General features: G+C 39.0%; 3 protein-coding genes across 3 annotated transcripts; 2 read left to right on the top strand and 1 right to left on the bottom strand.

Annotated features, from left to right (window-relative positions):
• Window positions 1–2,964: 2,964 nt before the first annotated feature.
• On the top strand, window positions 2,965–5,185 carry LOC147493428 (large ribosomal subunit protein uL23). The gene is made up of 4 exons (XM_086565829.1): window positions 2,965–3,114; window positions 3,211–3,243; window positions 4,155–4,518; window positions 4,913–5,185. The coding sequence occupies exons 2-4, from the start codon at window positions 3,225–3,227 to the stop codon at window positions 4,995–4,997; spliced, it is 468 nt and encodes a 155-aa protein (XP_086421955.1). The 5' UTR covers window positions 2,965–3,114; window positions 3,211–3,224; the 3' UTR covers window positions 4,998–5,185.
• A 1,437-nt stretch (window positions 5,186–6,622) lies between these two features.
• On the top strand, window positions 6,623–6,952 carry LOC147493427 (calcium-binding protein CML37-like). The gene has a single exon (XM_086567860.1). The coding sequence runs from the start codon at window positions 6,623–6,625 to the stop codon at window positions 6,950–6,952; it is 330 nt and encodes a 109-aa protein (XP_086423986.1).
• A 7,015-nt stretch (window positions 6,953–13,967) lies between these two features.
• On the bottom strand, window positions 13,968–16,401 carry LYK2 (Protein kinase superfamily protein). Its single transcript, XM_086566482.1, has one exon. It carries the CDS (start codon window positions 16,116–16,118, stop codon window positions 14,103–14,105), a length of 2,016 nt encoding a protein of 671 aa, XP_086422608.1. The 5' UTR covers window positions 16,119–16,401; the 3' UTR covers window positions 13,968–14,102.
• Window positions 16,402–20,118: the final 3,717 nt, after the last annotated feature.

The raw sequence follows: 20,118 nt of genomic DNA, 5'->3' as shown, positions 1-20,118 counted from the left end.
CGACCTTGATTCCTCGATCATAACCACTAATGGATCCCCGTCATGAGAGTAGTTTTATGATTGTTGATATTAACCCAGGTTGACCAAATAGATGTAAACAATCCTTAAGTCCTCGATAGACTCCTCTTCCCTCTAAAAACAAGACATCATCATCATGCGAAAAGCGAGGTGTGACAGGTTGGTTTTCTTACACTTGGAATGAAATTTGATCTGATCAATCCTCTCCTTTACTATGCTTTCCAACACCTCCATGACCAAGACAAACAAATATGGAGAAATAGGGTCAAACTGTCAATCCTCGTTTACCTTGAAAAAAACCTTCTGGAGCACCATTCACAAGAACTGAGTAGGTGGGAGAAAATATTGCAAAAGTGATGGTGAATTTGAATATTCACTATCACTTTTGCAATATTTTCCTTTTGCGGGGCGACTTGACCTAGCTTGTCTCAAAAGTCTCACTCCACTTTGGATTAACTTTGACGATAACATAACAATGATGAAGTCACAAAAATGTTTTTCTTGTAGTTGGTACATTACGTACCCTTGCCTTAGAAAACTATAAAACCAAAAAAAAAAAAAAAAAACCCCAAGAATTAGACTAGGATAGTCATAAATGAATTTTATAAATTGAAAAATAGACAAAATGTTTTTGAACTTTGGAAGTAAATCACCAATTAATAACGGAATCTTCACTGATTTATACCTAAGCAAGACATAGAACTTGATCTTCGGATTGGACATGGTGAAGTGAACCGATGTCTTCCTTGCTTTCGATTGAGTGCTAGCTGGTAAGTTTAAATTTGTTTGTATAATATGTATGACACGACACGACACAACACTAAACTTACACTAAGTCAATACCGTGCTCTCTTAAGATCGATGTTAATTTGAAGTACAATTAGAGCACGCATATCATTCCCATATATAAACATCGAGCACATTAATGAGTTGCTAGACTAACACATTAGTGAATCAAAGTGAGATAATGATTTTGTGATGGCAATTTTATTGCTAATTGTTTTAGTTGGAAGTTGCAAACAATAATTGATTTGCTTAAATACTTAATGTGTGTGTGTGTGTGTGTGAGAGAGAGAGAGAGAGAGAGAGAGAGAGAGAGTTAATCTACCATGATTAAAATCAACCACCATCCATTGGTTTAGGCATGTTTACACTGCATCTCTAATATTTCATTTGATTCATAAACAAATCAAAAGCAAGAGTCGAGTTTTGATCCCTAACATAATTAACTCATCTCTAAAGTCATGCTGTTTGCATGAGAAGTTAAAGTGATAACTTATCTCTAAGATACCCTTTCAACTTCTAGTTTGAACTTACACCAACAGTTCATCACCAGAAGATTGTCTTCACAACAGGGTTACACACACCACTGAGATGGATCGTGCACGCGACACTGTCCAAAGAACTTGTCTTCATATATTGACTGGATGTTGTTATTTTGTGGCAAGGTGCAAATACAAACTTGATTGCTCTAAGCAAATGACTCATGCATCCATAAAAGAAGCATGTCCTCACATGAGCTTTATTAACCCTCTACTAGGAAGGAGTTAGCTCATGATCATATGAGGACTTAAGCTATGAAGATGCAATGAAAATAAATAAGTTTTATTGAAGACTTCAAAGAAGAAGTTTTTACATCTACGGAGGGGACTCCATTAAAACTATATAAACTAAGCTAAGAACACTAAAACTAAACATGAGAATAAATGCTCTTAAACAGTAATGGAATGATCTATAATAATAGAATGTAGATGTCTTCCCACACTTCATTTTCTAGAGGAAGTAAGTGGAGAATCTATACTCCATTATTTAATTTTGCTTTTCTCATTTTCTTCCTTGATTTGTGGTAGTTTGTATTTGACTTGTTTTCGTGGGCCTCGAGAATGGATAAACCCAATAACAAGTCCAAAGTCTAATGGGCTTGTGAGCTTTGTCCAGAATCCATGGGCTTCAGTTGGGCTTAGTGAGAAGACTTCATATCCAAACAATATTCTGATTATATCCCCATGGTTTCACATTAAAACAATGGTTTATTTGTTGGAATTTTGTCACTAACTGTTGAAACATGTGAAAGTATGAAAATACAGTTATTTCACATGTATTAAACACATAATTAACCAAAATGAAATGTCTCTAAGAGATTTATACCATAGTTTTGGGTGCTTAATTATCACTAGCACTTGGTTGAGTTCCTTGAGATGCCATTGTTGAAAGAAATTAAACTAATGTTTTTGAAGAAGAAAAAAATATGATTGTGGAAAGTGTGAGTTGAGTTGAAATGGGACAAATGTTGTATATATCAAAGTTTTATTTTTTTGACCATTTTTGACCATTTTGACTTTTTGACCATTGTTGGATTTGAAAAATGAGCCATAAGGAAACCGGACGGTATGTTAGATTATATTATGTTTGGAGGAAAATATCATATATTGAGACGGTTTCTTTGATTCCGTGGTTTGTTTTGTAACCCAAACAGAATGTTTCATTCCATCCGAAGTTCAGAACTATGAAACTATTAAGGTAGCAAAGTCACCCTTGTATTGCACTAGGGTTTGCCCGTGCCGTATGGCATTGAACAACTCGTCGTGCCGAAAACCTAATCAAGGCCAGCCCAATTTCCCATTATCCATAAGCTCACCATGTCAAATTTGGAGGCCCAACAGTATATGGGCTAGCTCAGTGTTTAAGCCCAATCGTAATTGTTGACTTTTTGGATAGATCCGATAGATATTGAGTGTTTTAACAAAATTGCACAAGCTCCTAAATCACTTAGATTCGCTATGTCATATTTTGTTGAAATTTTTTTTGAGCCGTCGGATAGGGCCCTTCGGGCCCCACACCGTTATGTTTTGTTAAATAGAAAGATTGGACCCTTGTTTGTAGCAAATGAGGGTGACTTTGGGCTATTTACCTCCAGAGGCCCAACTCACAATCGTTAACCCGTGTAGGGTAACTCTACTTGGAAACAAGGGTAGTAAAGTAATTAACCTAAAACCTAATAATAAAACCCAGCCCAATCCTCATTTTTCCCTTTTCTTCTTCTTAAACCCTAAAAAAATAGAGGCGCACACTCAAACGCACTACTCGTTCATTCAGGTATGGCAAATACCAAAATTTTCTGAATCTCATTATCATTATTATTTTCAATTAGTTTTTACTTACTCATTTAATTTCGTGTTTGGGTTTGCGCAGGTTCACAAAACGAAATGGCTCCACCTACTAAAGGTACATTTTTTTCGTTTGTATATCTATTTAACTGTAAATGATTATGCTGCTGCTACTTCTCGTTTGGTTTTGCGTATTTACAAGTTTCAGAGTGGTCATAATCTGTATCATGAACAGGGTCAAACATATTAGATGTTATGAGTTTGTAACAGTCAAAGGGGTTGGGCTATTCTATATGTGATTCTGATTTAACTAACTTGGTGTCGTCATGTACTGGGGCCAATGTTTTGACCAACACTTGTTATTAGTTGGTTGATTGAAGAAATAGTAATGCTAGTATTTCTTTGATAAAACAAGAATGAAGAACATGCATTGTTAAAGAATTGTAGCTGTAGCAAAGTATTCGACCTGGCACATTTATATATTGTGACTGCAGGATGGCATTTTTTCCTACACTTTTATAGATACTCGAGTAGTTTTCTAGCATGCTGTATGAAAGACTGTTTTTGGGCTTTAATGTAGGTGGAATCAGAATACTAGAGAAATGCCATTGTCTCACCATTGAAAATCTTCAAGTGTAATGCCAGTATTAGTAATCAAGACTGTATGTGTGATAGTATGAATATTGTAAATCTGTGTATTATTGTATTTTGGTTTAACGGGTCAAATAGATATTACCATCTTTCCAGCTACTCTAATACAAGGTGGTCTATATCTTGTTGAAATCAAATTTTAGTCTCAAGTTAAATGTTTAAGTTGATGTATTTGCCAGAAAGAGTCAGGTTTCATAAATGTTAAAATTCCATATCCATCATCATCAAGGTACTATGTCTGTTCTGTTGGATCTTGCAATTTCTTAGTTTCTGTATATGTTTACTCTGCTTGTGTTTTCATCTTTGGGGCTAGTATGTATTCTAGTGATTCTGTACTTGGTAAGAAAAATATATTTAAGAGACTTTGCTTTTCTGCAGTTGCCACAAAGAAGGGTGATCCAAAGGCACAGGCTCTCAAGGCTGCCAAGGCGGTGAAATCAGGTGCTTCGACCTTGAAGAAGAAGGCCAAGAAGATAAGGACATCAGTCACATTTCATCGCCCAAAGACATTGAAAAAGGATAGGAATCCCAAGTATCCACGCATCAGTGCAACACCAAGGAACAAGCTTGACCACTACCAGATTCTGAAGTACCCATTAACAACTGAGTCTGCAATGAAGAAGATTGAAGATAACAATACTTTGGTTTTCATTGTTGACATTCGTGCGGACAAGAAGAAAATCAAGGCTGCAGTGAAGAAGATGTATGATATCCAGACCAAGAAAGTGAATACTTTGATCAGGTAACATCATGCATTTATACTTAGTTTTATTCTTCTTTTGTGTCGTCTTCTGCCAGCATCAGCAATCATTTGCTTTGTCACTTACAATGTGATGGACTTGTCTCATTATTTCAGTTCCAAGTAAAGCTGTGTAGAGTATACCATATAGTGAGTTTTGTCACTTGCCAGTGTCCTTGGTATTGAAACTTTGGTTTGAGAGGAGATTTCAAGTTAAGGGTTAGAAGATGTTTGAAAAAAAAGAATTTAAAAGTTATTGTTTGCAGTAAGAAGCCACTGGTGTCTTTTGCTTGAAAAAGTGGGATGATTTTGTCACCAGTTCCCCATATCATGTGCTCTGTTTGCCTGTCATTTTGTTAATAACTTATTCCTAACTGCTTCTTTGATGTGTTTTCAGGCCTGATGGTACCAAGAAAGCATATGTGAGGTTGACTCCAGATTACGATGCCTTGGATGTTGCCAACAAGATCGGGATAATCTAAATGTGATCTTTAATGATTTTCTCGTGTGGGAGTAATTTGTAGTCAAACTAGAGCTGTTTTGCTGGAGAACTTGAATGTAGCACTACAAGATTGTGTTCCTACTCTTAAATATATTTTTCTGGTTAATATGTTATGCATTGAGGTTTGATTTATATTAAATTGACAATGACCATGAATCGTTTTGGTTAGTGCGTTCTAGTTTTGCATTTACTTTGGTGCTACATACTATTTCCTCTAAAGATCAGGGGTAGTGTGCAGCACTGTCATAGTTCAACAGAACTGGTATTTACCTACCAATGGACACTTGCATTGTGAACATGTTGATATACCTTCTGTTGGGAGATTGTTTTTGCATTCCTTTGGTTTTGCTATTGCGTTGATTCCATATCTTTTGTCATGATTGCTAGTGCAAAATCTCGACGCTCATGACCCATGAAAGCAATATCAACTTCTGGAACGTTGATATGTATTTAGCTTTTTTGTGAAATATTTGAACACTTTTGGAACTAATGTATTTTCAAAGAATGTCTTGCTGAGTTGATGAATGCATATGGAAAATTACTAACTTTGTTTGTAATGACAATGTTCCTTTAGAATTCCGTAGAAGTAAATAGATGCGAACAGCAAAGAAATTGCCTTCTGAAATAAGCTTTGACATGAAATTCTTTTGAATACTAAAACAAGTGGATTTTTTGAAATTTGATTGCACATAAATAAACGGTTTGGTAAGATTTTGAGTTTTATGATGTTTGATAACAACGTTCTCTGCTGTATTTCATAAAAGATGATAAAAAGTGTTTGGTAGCAACTCTGCGCAGATGGTTAACAATAAAAATGCTGTGGAGCCTCAATGAGTTAGCCATGTTATGAAGGATTTGAAACAATGCTAGGAGAGACGGATCAATTTTTGTACCTTTCAATGAAAAGCAAAATGGTGCTTCGGCTAGGGAGCAGGCCGTTTTTTTTATCTTCTATTGGACTAAGAACTGAACAAGGTTTCATAAAATTGAAGTGTTCTTTTGGGCTTTGTAGGTTTGGCCCAATGAATGACGAAATTGCGTACGATTTCTTCTTGGCGGTTTTGACCGTTTAACATTTCCAAAGTCTTCTATTCTAGACTCTGCATAATTCTTTCGTATTCTAAAAGTTGACAGCCAGTCAAACACAATGTGTGGATTCTTTGTTAATTCTTCTTGGCAAATTAACAACACTTTCATCACTCTTTCCTTTCTTTATCACGAAACTATCCTACAGCTTCTACTCAATAACTCATTCAAAACTTCAACTTCAACCAACACGGTGTGTACACACGAACTAAAACACCTGATGCTTATTTTTGTTCTTTCCTAGCATATCATGGCTTTCATGGTTGTGTTACTATATAAGAAGACTTATATAGGACAACATATACAAGAAGACTTATATAGTACACTTCATTTCATTTCCATCATATATACATTTCACAATCTTCTTGTCTAGTACGTGGGCAACTTATTTTTACCTACAGTATAGTATTATAGCTGAAAATGGTTCATCATTATAATGAATTCGAATTGGTTTTTCGCCATTGTGACGTGGACGGAGATGGAAAGATATCACCAAAAGAGCTCCAACATTGTGTAAAAATGGTATGTGGGGATGAGATATCACCAAAAGAAGTTGAAGACATTGTCTACTCTTTGGATTCAGATGGAGATGGATTCTTGGGTTTAGATGATTTTGTTGGACTAGTGAAAAGTACAGGAGAAGAAGAAAAGATGAAGGACTTGAAGGAGGCTTTTGGAATGTATGCAATGGATGGGGGTGAAGGTATTACCCCTTGGAGTCTGCAAAGAATGCTGAATCGATTAGATGAGTTGAAGACGATTGATGAGTGTACAGTCATGATTAGTCACTTTGATCTTAATTGTGATGGCGTGCTTCATTTTGAAGAGTTTGTGATTATGATGCAATGACGTGCATACTTCATATAATTTCTTATGTATCTAGATGTACTTACTACTGAATGTGTGTTTGACGTGCCGTTGCTTAATGTTCTCCAATTGCCACAATAATAATGTTGTGTTGCAGCATGACTTCTTTCTTCAGTTTATTAGTACTTAAATACACTGTACAGGATAATTTTTGGCAGCTTAAGTTTAAGTTTGTTAAAAGAGTCAAATTAAGTGAAGTCGTAAAAGTAATGTAACAAAGAGTAACGGCCACCAGATTTGAATTGATTAACCACAGATCAGAGAACTTTGGTGGGCGTTATGATATAGGTGTGTTCGACTTGTGTGATTACAATGTGCGATCTGACTACAAATGCATCTGCACAAAATAAGATGATGAAATGAGATGGCTTAAATCTCGGTATTTAATTATTTTTCGTAACATTTGGTTGATTCTTCTTCTTCTTCGGATTATGTTATTGTTAAAGGGAATATGTAACTTGTTTGCTCACAATGTTTTGTTTAGTTTCTTTTTACTTCATTTGTCCACGACCAGGAATAGGCATCTTTAAAAACTATTCCCGGTAGCGCAAGGGTTTCTACTGATTGCTCCTGATTTTCAACATTCAAAGTTCCATGCTGTTCCTAAGTTGGAGAATAACTTTACCCTTTGGATGCTGCCACACTATGTCACGATGTTTATTGTGTTGCTCTGCATCATATTGTCCTTTTGACTTTCTGAGGGTCAGTTCCACCAGGTTCCATCTTCCGAAAATTAATGGTCCATATTAGTTCAACTCGTAAACTAATATTGGCGGGGGGAAATAATTGTTGTAGGACAACATTTTGTGGAGATGGTCTTCAGTTTATCCAACATTTCTGTGTGAAACGTGGCAATTCTAATATTTGAGCACTTTTTAGGACTAGCAGCAGCAGCAGACAATAGAAGTTATTTCTTGCTGATTTCTAATTACACATATACAGGACCAATGACCTGTTGGAATCTCTATGAGTATTTCAAAATACTAATGTGTGTGTGCAAAGTGGAGGAGATGAATAAAGTGTGTTCTCTCCACTTTAGTGCATTATGGATAGTCCCACATTGGTTAACCACCACTAGCAAGTGAGGTATATGAGGAATTCCTCTACCATAAGGACGTGCCCTTAGGGTACAAATGCTTTTGTGTTAGGAGGGAGGACTCACCCAAAGCCACACGTGCCCGCACCGGGTCGGGCTTGGGCTTAGTGGGTAGTGGCTATCCAAAAGCCTAAACTTGTTTTGTTTTTGCAGCAAGTTTTGGTGTCCTATCTCTAGTTGGTTTCTTCTTACTTATCTGTTTGCGAAACCGACTTAGAGTTTGAGGATGAGTCCTTCTCCTATCTGGAAACCGACTACCTTCCTCTATATATTGAGGGCTGTACGTCCATAGAGAGGTATCCAAATCCAGACGCAGAGAAACACTTTTCACTTTATCAGAACTCGTGAATTCCAGAGACAGACCTTCACACCACACGAAATCATAGAAACAGAACTCGACCCCATCCTATTCTTCTTCTCTTCTTCCTGTTAGCCGCCAGAAAGAGTTATATTGCTGTTCTAGTACAAAGTCAGACTGCTGTTAACCATTGAATCCTGTGAGAAAGACGTCACTGCTGCCTTTCTGCACCATTAGAAGGGGTGAAATCTTTCCTTAAGAACAGCCTAATTCGCGCCTTGGTTATTACCTATTAATTATGTCCTTGTCTCTTTATTGTTTTCTTTATTCACATCCATCAATCTTAAGGAAAGAACAAGATGTCTACACCAGTAGACACCACGCCGATCAAAGAAACCAATTCTGGAGTCATGGAAGTTACTTCGACTATGAGAGATTCTACACCTCTATTGAATGCTCGCAACTTACCCAATGTGTCAAAGATTGAATCCTTCAACGGTTCACACTTCAAGCGAATGGAGAGAAAGGGTGTTCACAACCCTAGATGTACTCAACTATGTAAAGTATCTCACTGATACAGCACCCGTGGAGGGTTCTAATGATTTCGAAAGAAATCAAGCTGCTTGGCTCAATGGGAATAAGGTATGTCGTCATGCTATTTTAAGTACCTTGTCTAATGAAATTTTTGATATTTATTGTTCAAATAAGAATGCACATGATATATGGGAGAGTTTGAACAAAAAATACATAATAGAGGATGCTGGTACTCAAAAATATGCTATTGGGACTTTTCTAAAGTTCTAGATGAGAGAGGATATAGATGTAACGTCTCAAATCCATGATTATCATGTGCTGATTAATGATTTGAAAACTGAGGGTATTAATTTACCCGAGACCTTTGTTGCTGGATGTTTGATTGAGAAACTCCCCGAGTCTTGGAAACACTATAAAAATAGTATGAAGCATAAGCGCAAGCAAATGACTCTTGAGGATTGGATCATTCACATTCACATAGAGGAAAAGAACAAGGCTCGGGATGATGTCTTGTCTAAGAAATTCCATTCTAAAGCCAATATCATTGAAGAAAATCCCAGAAAATCTAACAAAACCTCTAAAAAGCAGAAGTACAACAAAAATAAGAATTTCAAGGTCAAAGACACTTCTTTTAAAAGGAGTGGTACTGGCAATGGAAATTGTTATGTTTGTGGTAAACCTAGACATAGGGCTTTTCAGTGCAGGCATAAGAAAGACACTGATGATCCTCCCAATGCTAATATAGTTGAGGGAGATGATATTATTGCTGATGTGGTACAAGTGTTCATGGCCACTGGAAAGAAGAACTGGGTACTAGATTCTGGTGCCACCCGCTACGTCTGTGGTGATGTTGAAGCCTTCTCAGACTACATACTAGTGAAAGATGAAAAGTTCTATATGGGTGACTCAAGGTCTGTTCCTGTTGAGGGAACATGTAAGATTCTTCTGAAGTTAACTTAAGGGAAAACCCTTTCACTTAGTAATGTTCTTCATGTTCCTGAGATTCGTCAGAATCTGATTTCTGTGTCCTTATTGGAAAAAGCTGGCATCAAGGTGACTTTTGAGAATGACAAGTTCGTTCTGACGAAGAATGAGGGTTTTGTTGGGAAATGTTATTGTAATAACAATGGTCTTTTCATGTTGAATATACTTGACAACATTATTATTCATAAGAATGAATCTGCTTCTGCTTACGTGCTTGACTCTTTTAATATATGACATGGTAGACTAGGACATGTGAATGTTCAGTATATGAAAAGAATGAAAGCATGTGGTTTATTGTCTGATATTTCTAATTTTTCTAATGATTAATGTGATATGTGCTGAAACTAAAGCCACAAAGAAACCTTGCAGAACTGTTTCTAGAGATAAAACTAGATTGCTAACTCTTATTCATACGGATTTGGGTGAATTCAGAAGTACCATGTCTAGAGGGGGAAAGTTTTATTATATTACATTCATAGATGACTTCTCTAGGTACACCATGGTATATTTACTTAGAAACAAGCATGAGGCAGGTGAGATATTTCTCAAGTACAAAGCTGAAGTTGAAAAACCAAATTTTAATCAGTAAGATTAAAAGACTTCGGTCTGATAGGGGTGGAGAATATGAGTCTAACCCCTTCCAGGACTTTTGTGACAAGAATGACATTATTCATGAGACTACTCCACCATACTCTCCTGAGTCAAATGGAATAGCTGAACGGAAAAACAGAACACTAAAAGAGATGATGAATGCTATGCTTGTAAGTTCTGGAGCTTCTCTGAACTTGTGGGGGTAAGTAATCCTATCTGCTTGCCATATACAAAATAGGATACCCAACAAGAAAACAGGGAATAAGACACCATATGAAGTATGAAAAGGTCATGTACCTAACCTGAAATACTTCAAAATGTGGGGGTGTCTTGCAAAGGTTCTAGTAAACAAACCTAAAAAGAGAAAATTGGGACCTAGAACTGTTGATTGTATGTTCATTGGTTATGTTCATAATAGTGTTGCATATAGATTTTTAGTAGTAAAATCTGATAATAACCTTGTCGGTGCTAACACTATTATAGAGAGTAAAAATACTGATTTCTTTGAGAATTTGTTTCCTTTGAAAATTGGCATTGAGAGGTTGGTTGCTCCCAGTGAACAACAATCAACAGGTCATGAAATTTATGAACAAGAAATTCGGAAGAGTAAAAGAGATAGAAAATCCACCAATTTTGGTGATGACTTTTACACGTTTCTTCTTGATGATGATCCTATGACGTATAATGAGGCAATCAGTTCTCGAGATGCACCTTTCTGGAAGGATGCTATAAACTCAGAACTAGATTCGATTATAGCTAATCACACATGGGAGATAGTTGATCTTCCTCCTGGGGCGAAACCTATACGTTACAAGTGGATCTTCAAAAAGAAACTGAAGCTAGATGGTTCCATTGAGAAATACAAGGCTAGACTAGTAGTCAAGGGATTCTCCTAGAAAAAAGGCATTGACTATTTTGATACTTATGCTCCTATAACTAGGATTTCTTCTATAAGAGTTATAATGGCTCTCGCTGCTATTCATAATTTATTTATTCATCAAATGGATGTAAAAACTATTTTTTTGAATGATGATCTTGATGAAATATATGATGCAACTTGAGGGTACTATAGTACCAGAGAATGAGCAAAAAGTATGCAAATTGGTTAAGTCTTTATGTGGGTTGAAACAAGTGCCAAAACAATGGCATGAAAAGTTTGACAGTGTCATGATGTCTAATGGATATCAAATAAATGATGCTGATAAATGTATTTACTTTAAATATTTTGATGTGAATACATATGTGATTATTTGTCTATATGTGGATGACATGTTAATCATGAGTCCTAGCCTTGATGTTGTGAGAAACACCAAGATGTTCTTATCTTCCCAATTTGAAATGAAGGATTTGGGAGAAGCCGATGTGATTCTTGGAATCAAAATTATCAAAAACAGTGATGGCTATACGCTTTCACAAGAGCATTATGTTGAGAAGTTTTTGAAGAAGTTTAACTTTTATGATAGTAAGCCTGTGTCGACACCTTATGAGGCAACTGGTAAATTTCAGAAAAATGATCAACATAGTGTCCTTCAGTCTAGATATGCCCAAATTATTGGTAGTCTCATGTACTTGATGAATTGCACTAGACCTGACATTACTTATGCAGTTAGCAGGTTAAGTAGATACACTCATTGTCCTAGCAATGAACATTGGAGTGCGTTAGAGAGACTAGCTAAGTACTTGAGAGGAACAATGAATTACGGCATACATTTTAGGTCGGAAAACTCCACCTGTGATAGAGGGTTATTGTGATGCAAACTGGATATCTGATTCTCATGATATCAAGTCCACTAGTGGTTATATTTTCACCTTTGGTGGAGGTGCAGTCGCTTGGAAATCTTCTAAGCAGACCTTGATAGCTCGTTCAACCATGGAGTCCGAGCTTATTGCTTTAGATAAAGCAAGTCTGAGGCTGAAAGTGGCTTAGAAACCTCTTGGCAGATCTTCCTATTGGTACCAAACTGCCTCCAGCCGTACCTATGCATTGTGACTGTCAGGCCGCAATAGTAAAGGCAAAGAGCAAATTGTACAATAGGAAAAGCAGACATATTCGTTTGAGACTACAGTCTATAAAGCAGCTGCTGTAATATGGAGTTGTGGCTCTAGATTATGTGAGGTCAGAGTTAAATTTGGCCGATCCTCTGACAAAACCGTTTAACATGAGACAAGTGGTTAAAACATCGAGGGGGATGAGACTTTTGCCTTAGATAGAGGGCGACACTGACGACAACCCCACCTATGTGATTGGAGATCCCATGAAGTAGGTTCAAAGGGAAAAACAAGTCACCTCGTTGCTCTGGTATGCTATTGTCTTTCTTTGAGACGTCTCACCTTATGACTGGATCGATAGCATTTTTTGTATACTTTGTATAACTTGAATTGCAATGAGAAAGGATGAGTTATTTTACTCTGATTGGAATCCATAGTCCATTATTTTTATGAGATAGTGTATTTTAACTGCAATACACTTGATGGATATCCACCTACGTGAATGTAGAACTGGGTCGGTTCTTATGAGTATTTAGGCAAGTACTCTAGAGCATTCATGGAACACAGGCAGTGCAGGGGCCAAAAAGCGCAACACCGCAGAACATGCATATAATGAAAGAGCAGTGTGGGTGCATGTGATCTATTTTACTACAAGGGAATGCTGGTTCAAAGATTTTTTAATCCACCACTTTCACGTATTATAAGACATGTTACCCTATGACTGGTTCAAGCCCGTAAAGCACCAGTATCTTATGTATTGTTTTTTCGATTCTCTCTGACATTTCGTTAACCCATTTCTTTTGTAATATCCTATTCCAAAATAGTGGGGGACTATTAATATTTTGAAATAGTGGGAGATTGTTGGAATCTCTATGAGTATTTCGAAATACTAGTGTGTGTGTGCAAAGTGGAGGAGATGAACAAAGTGTGTTCTCTCCACTTTAGTGCATTGTGGATAGTCCCACATTGGTTAACCACCACTAGCAAGTGAGGTATATGAGGAATTCCTCTACCATAAGGGCATGCCCTTAGGGTACAAATGCTTTTGTGTTAGGAGGGAAGACTCACCCAAAGCCACACACGCGCCCGCCTGCACCGAGTTGGGTCGGGCTTGGGCTTGGGCTTGGGCTTACTGTCTAGTGGGTAGTGGCTATCCAAAAGCCTAAACTTGTTTTGTTTTTGCAGCAAGTTTCGGTGTCCTATCTCTAGTTGGTTTCTTCTTACTTATTTGTTTGCGAAACCGACAGACCTTGACACCACACGAAATTAGAGAAACAGAACTCGACCCCATCCTATTCTTCTTCTCTTCTTCCTGTCAGCCGCCAGAGAGAGTTATATTGCTGTTCTAGAGGGTAGTATGTTCTAGTGCAAAGTCAGACTGCTGTTAACCATTGAATCCTGTGAGGAAGACGCCACTGCTGCCTTTCTGCACCATTGGAAGGGGTGAAATCTTTCCTTAAGAACAGCCTCATCCGTGCCTTGGTTATTACCTATTAATTCTGTCCTTGTCTCTTTATTGTTTTCTTTATTCACATCCATCATGACCAACACAAGCTTTCAAGTCTATAAACTTTACACACATACGTAACATAAATACCAAGTATTTGTAGTTTCTATCTATTGGTTGCTTAGTGCTTATCTTAGATTTTAGAGGAACTTACACGGTTCAAATTATGCTCTCTTCCTGATAAATCTTTGATCAACTTTGATAATTTTTCTACGATCTCTCCTGCCTTAGGCCTCCTAGATGGGTCTTCCTCCACACACGATCGCGCAAGATAAGCCAATGTTACTGCCATATCAAATGAGTAATCTTCTCCTAATGCAGTGTCCATCCATTTCCTCAGTTCTTCGTGGTCATCAAACCGTAAGATGGACTTAATCTTATCTGAGAGTAAAATTGTTCCTTCTCCCTTGTTTTCATCCCTTAAGATTGGTGCTTGTCCAGATAACACCTCAAGTAAGACTACCCCGTAAGCAAAAATGTCGGTACTTGAAGAAATTGTACCATGTTGCAAGTACTCTGGTGCTAAGTATCCTCTGTTCTGAGAGACAGAGCAAGTACTTGAAGGATATTTCATGTCCCTGGGGTCATCTTCAGTGCATCTTGCCATGCCGAAATTCCCAATCTTCGCGTTGAATTCTTCATCTAAGAATATGTTCCTGGCTTTTACATTCCTATGAACATAGCTTGGGTTCATAGTGTGGTGCATGAATTGCAAGGACATGGCTACATCAAGACATATCCTTAGCCTTTGGTTCCATGTCAAGAAACAATAGCAAGAGGCAATGAATTGGCTCTTCATAGCCAACCCACCATGAATCCAGTCCTTCAATGTACCATTCTTGGCATACTCAAAAACTAGAAATGAATCAGGACCATCAACCATGCATGTCCCAAAAAGACGAATAATGCTTGGATGTTGGTAATAGGCCTCTTGGAAAAGCTCGAATTTGATCTTCGATATCATCTCTGTTTCAGTACGTTTTATGGCTAAGTTCTTACCATTGAGTCTGCCATGAAAAACTGTCCCTTCAATGAGATTACTTGAACTGAAATCTTCTGTGGCTTTTTTCAGCTCGTCAATTGCGTAAGTCTCCACCACCATCTTGTGAGGTGTTGTATCAATCGTCTGAGTGTCAAAACGATCTAGAGAGTCTTCCGAAATGGTTTTAATTTCACTTCGAGTTCTTATACTCAGATGTTGCAACTCAACATCTCCAGACTTGCAAAAATCAGGATTCTTCTTCCTCAATCGAGAGATCAATATCACTGCGAAGGCCGCAGCACTTAGACCGACCACGATACTGCTAAGTGCGGTGTAAATTCCAATTAAGCGCAACTTTGATCTTCTTGAATGATGATTGGATGGATTTGTCATTGTGGTGTTAGCACTGGGGAAGCCAGAATTCGGTTCGCGGGGATTGGAGAAAGGAGTAAGGATTGGTCTGCTGTTGAGTGGAATTAAAAGAGTAGAAAATGGTCCCAACCTTTCTGATCTGAAGGTTCCTGTTCTGTTATTGGAAGATAATATAGCTTCTATAGTAATATTGAATGCAGAAGCTAAGCTAGAAACCGTGTCACCTTCATTTACTGGACAAGAAAGTACAAGTTTTGTCCCTTGATTGAGCTCAGATTGAGATGGGCAGGAACATCTCACTGGGATCAGTAACTGAACTTTATCTGGAAGTCCCCAGGGAGATAGACTTGGATTCTTCCCTTGGATGGCTTTGCAAGTTGTTAATCCCTCCAACGATTCCGCAATCCCATAGAAGCTCTCCCCTTTGATAGTAGTCTTTCTTAGTGAACCCTCAAAGATGCCGTTATTACATCTACATTCAACAGGGATTAGCAAAGGTTCATACTTCTGAAGATATTCTGTAATAGTAGACAATCCACTTGCTTCCGATACCGCCTTTCTATCAACGCCCAAGTAAAAGCTCAGATTGGAAAGAGATGAGAAGTATGAATTGGTGTAAAACATTGCAAAGGTACTGCACTGATCTTGTAATCCAAACTCATTGCAACGGTAACCAAAAGCGTCTGGAGAGTTTGTGTCGCAGCTTATTAAGTTCTGTCCTTGTGCTAACACAGATGCAAAGCTGAACAAGAGTGCTGCAACTCTCAAGCAGAATTTGATTGTCATACTTTCCATGACTACTGACAGTACATTCGGAAACTTACAAAATTTCTCACTGAAAGTGGACTGTTTGGCTGGTGCCTGCTGGTGAAAGAGGTTAATTTAAAAACTTTTCTTCAAAGCTGGTTGTGAACAGGACTCTTGGGTGTGGCATAGAGTTATATATTTAACTCTGATTCCAGCTGTTTGGGTTTCCCAATCACCTTGGGGCTGATTCCATTGGCCAAGGGTCCAAGGAATGGTAACTATATCCCAAATTCTCTACTGCTGGTGCTCACGGCTTCTAAGTTCAACTACTTCGGACTTCAGAGGAATCCTTGGACTGCAGACCTGCTTTAAACATTTATTAACCAATTTGTGTATGGTTCCCAAGACATACCCTCTCCCTCGCCATTTCTTGAACACTACATTCATCCATATGCACACACTTCAATGCCATGGCTCGTGGGTGCAAGGATTGAAGATGATAGACAATCTATGACACTTTCTGTCAGTTATACATGGACTTACATTCATGTACGAGTATATTTGTATCATTAGGCATAATTAAAAGCAAGTAAAAGATGTAGACGCGCAAACATGCCATACAGTACGAATTGATTAGAATAACATTTCCCTAATAAATGGACCTAACTAAATCTTTAAAGTAGGAATTGATGAATAACATGACGCTACTATATGTATGTATATAGTTTGTATACGTATCTAAGAATGAACAACAGGGAGCGACAGAGCCACATTTTCTTATGGCCACATTGTGTTCACATCCAATAAAATGTGGACTGGCAGAAAGAGTGAAAAGCTAATTTATTGTGGATATGATCTCATCCAGTATGAACGGAATGTCGGAATTCCACCAGATATTTCGGTTTTTGAAAAAAACGGAAAAAATAACTCAAGGTTGAAATATTGATGATTCCAAAATTAGTCAAAATCAAAATATGACATGGGTCGAAATATTGTCAATTTCGGTTTTTCATATTTTTGAAATTCCGAAATCCCAAACTATGATCTCACCGTGGAGATGAACATGCTAAAAAAACCAGCCCATTTGAAGAAGTCTAACCAAATCAAAAGTTGTCATGAAGTCATAAAATTTTAGACCGTTGGATAAAAGTTCGAGATTACACAAGTTTTTACAAGGATAGACATATTCAAATAAAATGTGTTCTTGTAAGGATGGGCTTTATGTTGAGGGGACAGACATATTCAAATAAGATACGTTTTTGTAAGGATGATCTCTATGTTGAGGACATTGTAGGGATAGAGTTGACGACATAAGGGGTCAGAGGTAAGGTGGGCCCGAGTCAAGCTGTTGTCGTGCCAGCCGGGGTGTAGATGATCAGTCGTAGGAGGGCCCGAAGCAATATAATCCGTAGCGTCGGGAGTAGGATATAAGACCGCAGTCACTTGGGTGCGCGGAGAAAAACCTTACACGTGGAAAGAGAGGGAGCGAAGGATGAGAGGACAGGTGGACGACTACGATGAAAGAGAAGGGGGTATATAAAGAACAGTGAGGGAGAGAGAAAAGGGAAAAAAGGAGAATATGAGGAAGTAGAGGGAAGGGTCTAACACTTGTTCTAACATTTGGTGCCATCTGTGGGGACAAGATCTAAACAACTGGAGAAATGGCAACAAGAGTGAAGAGAGGAGTAGGAAGGCCAAGAAAGGTGGCGGTTGTAGAGGAGGAGGGGGCGTCAGTGAGGAGTGATAGGGGAGAGCAAGGCGGAGAAGAGACCACCGTGTCGGTTTCAGAGGGAACAAGACTGTTACGTGAGGAAATAGCGAGATTGAGGGAAGATAACGACGGACTTCGGAGGGAGAAAGAGACCATAGAGGAATTGGAGAGAGAAGCGTCGGAGTCGGAGAAAGAGGAGGAGGGGAGGCCCAACTTGGTAGACAATGGGGTGGCTGGACTCACGAGGGAGCAAGTGAGGAAAATGATTGCTAGTGACCTGAAAGCGAATCTGGAGCAAGCCAAGGGCATAAGTGGAGCGGCGAACCAGGTGGTGGCGGGGCTGAACCACAACCTATTGGCTGATGCAATTTGGAAGTCTGAGGTTCCAAAGCGGTTCAACCAGCCCAGATTTGAGAGGTATGACGGGAAGGGAGATCCGGCAGATCACATCCACCACTTCCGACAATAGATGCTCTTGTGGCAAGAACCTCGGTATGATGGACTGTGATGCATGATGTTCCCCGCAAGCTTAAAGGGGGGAGCTTCTGATTGGTATTACCGGTTGCCGTCGAAGAGTATAAACAACTTTCAAGAGTTAGAGCAAGCTTTCGTGGACCACTTCATACACCAGAAAAGGAGGGTAGTAGATATCGTGGCTTTGTTCAATGTAAGACAGAGATCCGCGGAGTCAGTGAGAGATTTCTTGTGCAGATTCAAGGCAGAGATGTTGAAGGTGGAAAACTTGGACGAAAGAACCGCGGTGATTGCGTTTGAAAGGGGATTACGCCTGGGAACGAGGGTACATGAGTCCGTGGCCAAGAACGAGATCGCGACATTACAAGACCTATACCCAAGGGTGGAGAAATATATAAGGTATGATCGAGGACACTATGCAGAAAGAGATGAAGAGGCCGGATAAGGCCATATTGTGATTAGAAGGAAGTGAGGATCATCGAAGATACGAGGCATCAGATAGGGGAAGCAGTGGGTATCGGGGCTACTCTTCGCGGCCTGAAAGGGGGAGAAACGAAGTCAGGAGGGAGAACCGGTAGAGAAAACCTTACCGGGAAATGGAACAGGCACCGTTAAACCAACCGCTTAGTGAAATATTTCCGCTAATTCAGAATTTGTAGGGCTATGAAGGGCCGCGAAACAAACCAGAGGAAATACCAGGTAAGCCTTATTGTGCCTACCATCAGATACAGAACCATGAGACGAATGAATGCTATGCACTTAAGTGGTTAGTACAGATGATGATAGGGAAGGGGTTACTGAAAGAGTTTACAATGGGAAAGGGGAAAGAGGAGCAGGTACCAAACCAGGGAAGGATATTGGGGACAATCATGTCATTTTCAGTGGAGAGATTTTGAGTCACAACGCCCACTGAGATAAGATAAGACGAATAGCAAGCATCCAGCAAGTCAACGAAGCATCAAGACACTCGCGGCCAACCCCATGGTCCGCGAATGAAAGGGGGAGCATAGTGTTTACTGACGCGGACTTGAAGGCGGTCGACTCCCTGAACGAGGATGGATTGGTAATCATGGTGGCAATGGGTAATTACATAGTGAAAATGGTACTAATTGATTACGACAGTGCGCCGTGGATTTGTTGTTCAGAGGGACAATGGAGGAGATGAAGATAGGCTAGAAATAGTTGAGACCATCGCAGACAAATTTGTACAGGTTCAATGGAAGCATGACTGAGCCTTTAGGAAAACTCTTGCTCCCTGTGACAACGGGACCAATGACAGTGTTCTCTTGATTCAAAGTGGTGGACGCCGATTCACAGTGCAATGCCATTCTAGGGAGACGGTGGATTCACGAGATGAAGGTGGTACCATCCACTTACTACCAAGTGATCCGATTTCCCACCCCAGAAGCGGGCATAACAATTACAGTGTGCCTCTGCGGAGGGGGAGACGGAGTCGTCGGCGGTACCGAAGACTCTCAATGAGATTGAGATAGTGAATTTGGGGACGGGGGAGGAAGAGAAGTTTACGTTAATAGGGTCCAGTTTGCCTGAAGAGTGGAAGAACAAATTGATACAGTTCCTCTCTGAAAATAAGGATGTCTTTGCTTGGACAATTGATGATATCACTGGATTAGACCCAGGTTTCGCATGTCACCATTTGCACATGAGGGAAGATGCTAAGCCTGTGAGACAAAAGATGTGAAGCATTAGGTCGAAATATGTTGAGGGAATTCGCGAGGAGGTTGCAAGGTTGAAAGGAGCAGGAATAATACGGGAAATAGAGTTCACAGATTGGTTGTCCAACATCGTCGCGGTACCGAAAAGGAATGGCAAGGTGTGTATATGTGTCGATTTCACAAATGT

This window comes from Coptis chinensis, chromosome 6 (genome assembly GCF_015680905.1).
Source record: "Coptis chinensis isolate HL-2020 chromosome 6, ASM1568090v1, whole genome shotgun sequence".
NCBI lineage: Eukaryota > Viridiplantae > Streptophyta > Magnoliopsida > Ranunculales > Ranunculaceae > Coptis > Coptis chinensis.
The sequence above is the reverse complement of the archived record's forward strand: the minus strand, read 5'-3'. Positions and strand labels throughout refer to the sequence as shown.

Bases quoted from the DNA above. Each gene is read 5' to 3' on its own strand.
- LOC147493428 (XM_086565829.1), top strand. The intron at 4,519-4,912 runs GTAACATCATGC...ATGTGTTTTCAG, and splicing joins AAAGTGAATACTTTGATCAG to GCCTGATGGTACCAAGAAAG.
- LYK2 (XM_086566482.1), bottom strand. From the start codon at position 16,118: ATGGAAAGTATGACAATCAAATTCTGCTTGAGAGTTGCAGCACTCTTG.
- LOC147493427 (XM_086567860.1), top strand. From the start codon at position 6,623: ATGGTATGTGGGGATGAGATATCACCAAAAGAAGTTGAAGACATTGTC.